At 45.7% G+C, this 5229-nt stretch overlaps 1 protein-coding gene across 1 annotated transcript; it reads right to left on the bottom strand.

The window, feature by feature from the left end:
- Positions 1 to 2861: 2861 nt before the first annotated feature.
- On the bottom strand, positions 2862 to 3593 carry LOC136526481 (pre-mRNA-splicing factor CWC25-like). The gene has a single exon (XM_066519140.1). The coding sequence runs from the start codon at positions 3591 to 3593 to the stop codon at positions 2862 to 2864; it is 732 nt and encodes a 243-aa protein (XP_066375237.1).
- Between the last annotated feature and the right edge of the window lie 1636 nt (positions 3594 to 5229).

Here is a 5229-nt window from a genome sequence, read left to right on the forward strand (position 1 = left end):
GCAAAGTTTGTTTCATGTATAAAATTTGTGCACAACAAGCACCCGCGGCAATGTATTCCGCTTCGGCGGTGGACAAAGCCACACTATTTTGTTTCTTGGAGGACCAAGACACAAGTGATCTACCAAGCAAATGGCACCCTCTAGATGTGCTCTTTCTATCAACTTTGCATCCGGCGTAATCTGAATCGGAATAGCCAATTAATTCAAATAAAGCTCCTTTGGGATACCAAAGGCCAATGCTTGGTGTATGCTTAAGATACCTAAGGATTCTTTTTACGGCAATTAAATGTGTTTCCTTAGGACTGGTTTGAAATCTAGCACACATACACACACTAAACATAATGTCGGGCCTAGATGCGGTTAAATATAACAAGCTACCAATCATAGAACGGTAGAGAGTTTGATCAAACGGGTTACCTCCCTCATCTAGGTCGAGATGTCCATTGGTAGGCATTGGTGTCTTGATTGGCTTACATTCATCCATCTTGAATCTCTTGAGAAGATCTTTTGTGTATTTCTTTTGAGAGATGAAGATGCCTTCTTTCATTTGCTTGACTTGAAAACCAAGAAAGAATGTAAGCTCACCAATCATGGACATCTCGAACTCTTTCGACATCAATTTACCAAATTCTTTGCATGAGTCTTCATTTGATGATCCAAAGATGATATCATCAACATATAGTTGACAAATGAAGATATGCCCATCAAGCTTCTTGGTGAATAGTGTGGTGTCGACCTTCCCAATGGTGAAGCCCTTCTCAATGAGGAAGTCCCGAAGGCGCTCATACCAAGCTCTTGGGGCTTGCTTAAGCCCATATAGTGCCTTGGACAACCTATAAACATGATTAGGATATCTAGGGTCTTCAAACCCGGGAGGTTGATCAACATAGACTAGTTCATTAATAAAGCCATTTAAAAAAGCACTTTTCACATCCATTTGATATAGTTTCATTTCATGATATGATGCATATGAAAGTAGGATACGGATGGCTTCTAATCTTGCAACCGGTGCAAAGGTCTCTCCAAAATCCAAACCTTCAACTTGGGAGAACCCCTTTGCAACTAGTCTTGCCTTGTTCCTCACAACAACACCTTGATCATCTTGCTTATTGCGGAACACCCATTTTGTTCCAATGACTCTTGCACCTTCTGGTCGCTCTTCAAGAGTCTAAACTTCATTGCGAGTGAAGTTGTTCAACTCTTCATGCATGGCATTGATCCAATCCAGATCTTTAAGAGCTTCTTCTACCTTGGTAGGCTCATTGCAAGAGACAAAAGAGTGATGAGCAATAAATGAAGTAAGTTTTTGAGATTGAGTCATTACACCCTTTGATGGACTCCCTATGATGAGATCTTGTGGATGATCTTGTAGGAGAGGTGTATTTCTTCTATTGACCACTTGAGGAGGAGGTTGTGGAGCATCAACATCTTGTGCTTGTACCACCATTTGCTCATGGGAGATATGAGTATCTTCATTTTCTACTCTCCCATCTTTTTCACCATCTTGTGGCACACTTGATGAAGAAGGTTGGTTAATGACTTGTACATCATCTTCATCATCTTTTGGCTTGATGTCTCCTACCGGAATATTCTTCATGGCCTCCCTCAATGGTTCATCACCTAATCATCAAGATTCTCATGTGCTCCTTGGGAGCCGTTAGATTCATCAAATTCCACATCATATGTTTCTTCAACCAAGCCGGTGGCATGATTAAATACTCTATATGCTTTGGACTTCAATGAGTAACCAACAAGAAAACCTATATCACAATGTCTTTGGAACTTCCCTAGGTGTTGCCGCTTCTTGTAGATGTAGCATTTGCAACTAAACACCCTAAAGAATGAGACGTCAGGCTTCTTCCCATTGAGCAACTCATAAGGTATCTTGCCAAGGAACTTTTGAAGGAATAGGCGGTTGGATGCATAACATACGGTGTAACACCCCGGTGTTACGATCCTATTTAGCGCCGCGATTTAGGCCTAAGTAAAACTTTCGAAATGAGTTTCTCGAATTTTTGATTTAAAACATGCGTGAAGCGATAAGCGAATCTTGTGTGACTTAGTTTCGCGGACTCAAGTAAACGCTCAAGTTAAATCACGCCGGGCATAGAAATAATTAAGAATGTCGAGCGGCAATTCGAGCAAATCAATAGCAAACGGTTCGTTCTATTAGATTAAGCATGAGAACAACGTCTATGAATAAAATAAAACCCATTCATAAATAGAACGATATACATATATATATATATATATATATATATATATATATATATATATATATATATATATATATATATATATATATATAGCTTTTGAATCAATTTAAATGCGAGTTTACAAAATGATTGCTGTGCCTAGACGTTGCAAATTGACTAAAGCAGTAAACCGTTATAATATATATATATATGCATATATGTGTGTATATATATATATACACACCCGTTACGACAATGGCCCTAAATCAAAATACGTGCATGCATGCTATCGATTGTCTCATTCGATTATTTGTTCACACACACGCACATATATTTATATATATACACGTATACATATATATATATATATATATATATATATATACACACACACATATGGGGGGGCGAAGTTGACTTCACTGTGTGCCGCGTTGTGTGTTGCCTGCCTGTCCGTCTCTGCGTACTCTGAATCATGATGGGGCGTTTCTCTGCTGCGGCTGCCTCTGCCCGTTCGGTCCTTGTTGTCTCCAATTGTTTTTTTTTCTAGGCCGTGCCACTAATGTGTCTGCGTTCAGTCACGTCACGCCAGGCAAAGTCAAGCCGGGTCACCTCCATGTCGGCAGCGTCGTTTCTCCCTCTCCCTTTCTTTTTCTGCAGCCGAGGAGCTCAGTCCCTGCTCGTCCTTTTCCTCTGGCTTTTCCCTTCCGTGTTTGTCTCCCGGCCGAACCGCTGCGCTGCAGTGTGCCTCATCCGCATCCGGCTGGCCTGGGCCTGCCTCCTCTCTCCCCGCCCACGACCCGCTCCACTACCGCGCGTGAGACCCACGGTGCCATCCATCTTCTTCCCCCTCTGCCTCGGTCCATCGCCGTGGCCGGTCGCCCGTGCACAGTTGTGCCCGAGCTCGTACCGCTCCTCCTCTTCCTCTCCGCGAGCGAGTCCCCTACCCGCGCGCTCCTTCCCGCCGGCCGCAGTCGTCGGAAGCTGCTCACTCCCGCTGCTCGGCCGCCGTGCGCGAGTGCGCGAGTCCCGCCGCGCTGTACCTGCAGCTCCTCGGCAGTCCCTTCTAGGCGCCTCCTCCGCATGCCGCTGCTCATGGTGCCCGCGCCGTCTCCACTGCCCGTGCTGCCGTGCGCCGTTGCCCTCCTCTTCTTCCTCGCGCGTGCGCATCCTCGATCCGTCTCTGGACCGCTGCCTTTCCCGCATGTGCCCGAGCCGCGCCTCGGACGCTGCTCCTCGCCACCGCAACTCACCATGCCGTCGCGACTCGCAGCGCCTCGTCCGCACCACGCTGAACTGCTCCACTTCCGCTGCCACCGGGCGAGCACGAGTGCGTAGGGCCCCGCGCTGGAGCCGGTCCTCTCTGTCGTCATGGACCTCTTGCCAAACCTGGGAGGCCATGTACGCCGGCTTCTCGGCATCCACGGAGTGGAGCACGCAGCAGTCGTCGGCCGCCGGTCGCCGTGCCCCTCCCCTGGTGCTCTGTTTTGAGAATGAAGGTGAGAAGGTTATTACTCCAAGGATAGAAGTTATACGGGGTTCTGAATGTGAAATACTGGACTTAGGTAAATAGTACTTTCGTACCGTGGGTTAAATTGAGAAAAACACGAGGGCCTCGGTGCAATTTTGGGCATCGTCGCTGCCTAGCCCTGGACATGTGGGCCGGCCGCTCGCTATGTCGCGCGTGGGCCGTTGGCTTGCCTATCGCTGGGCCGGCCAGTCGTCGCCACGCGCTGGACTGGTCGGTTGCCTGTGCTAGTTGGACCGGTCGGTCCCTGCCTGCCTGGGCCGTTCGCCGCTCGCTGGGCCGGCTGTGCCGCCCACGTTTGTTGTCGCCGCGCACATGGGCCGAGCTGGGCTGGTGTTAACCGAGCGATCCTTTTCCCTTTTCTTAGTCTTTTCGTTTATTAAAAACAGGAAACTTGCAAAATTCGTAGCAAATCATTTATGAGTCCAAAAATTATGAAACCAGTTTTGTTAGTCTCCTAAAATCGTGATCTACCTATTAGTGTATTTTGTTCACATAGTTCGATGATATTTTTGGAAGCCATATAATTAATCTAAGATATTGAATATTGCAAAATATAAACTTGTAGGAACTTTCGTGATAAATTGGTAACAGTATTAGATCCGAAATCTTTACAGTAGGTTCCTAGCAATATTAGCCACTCACCATAATTTTGTAGCTCTAGAATAATTAGTTGCTAGATAAATAAAAATGTCCTATTGCGAATAGAGAAACACCGTTGGTGTATATAACTAAAAGAATTGTTGAGAAATAATGCCTTGTTTGACAACACGGATATGTAGCCTAAGTACGATCGTCGTTAGATCTAGCTTGTTAACGTGAGCGGCGTAAAGCGTATTTATACGAGTCACGATTGCAGTCAATTAATTATATCTTTGCATGGCATTACATTGCATATCATAATAGGGACGTCGGTGGATCACGGAGTCGTCGAGAGTTGCTGGAGGAATGGTGCTTTTGGAGATCATGTCGCCATGATGGAAAGCTAACTTCTGATTATATTTTTCCCAGGCAAGCCCCGGTGCATAACCCCTACTTTTCTGTAGTTTAAATTATAATTGTGCATTAAGTTTTCAGGAGTTGAATGAAACCCACTTGCATATATATATATATATCTTTATCCTATGAGACTTACTAGTATGATAGGATCGTGTAGAATGCTATGCTACAGGACTCCGATAGAAGTCGAGTGATTGCCTGTCACTCGCGAGAGATAGGAAATATATTACTGAATGATTATCACTTGGAAAATATAAGTGGTGGAAAGGAAAATGGTGACCGGGCAGGGATATGGTTTGGGTATTGGTGGGTGTAAGAAGTTGTGTTGCCGCGGAGGCGGGTCATAGCTTGGTTACACCGTTCTCCCTGTCTGGTCGATTAAGGACCGATCGTGCATATGACTCTAGGCAGGTCACAGACTTATTATCCCGAGCACATACTTGTGTATGGACGCTTGGAAAGCTTGTTGCTCTCTTGTCACGGATCCGGCTCTTTCCGGACCGACTGTCA

This window comes from Miscanthus floridulus, chromosome 19 (genome assembly GCF_019320115.1).
Source record: "Miscanthus floridulus cultivar M001 chromosome 19, ASM1932011v1, whole genome shotgun sequence".
Classification (NCBI taxonomy): domain Eukaryota; kingdom Viridiplantae; phylum Streptophyta; class Magnoliopsida; order Poales; family Poaceae; genus Miscanthus; species Miscanthus floridulus.

Bases quoted from the DNA above. Each gene is read 5' to 3' on its own strand.
- LOC136526481 (XM_066519140.1), bottom strand. From the start codon at position 3,593: ATGGCCTCCCAGGTTTGGCAAGAGGTCCATGACGACAGAGAGGACCGG.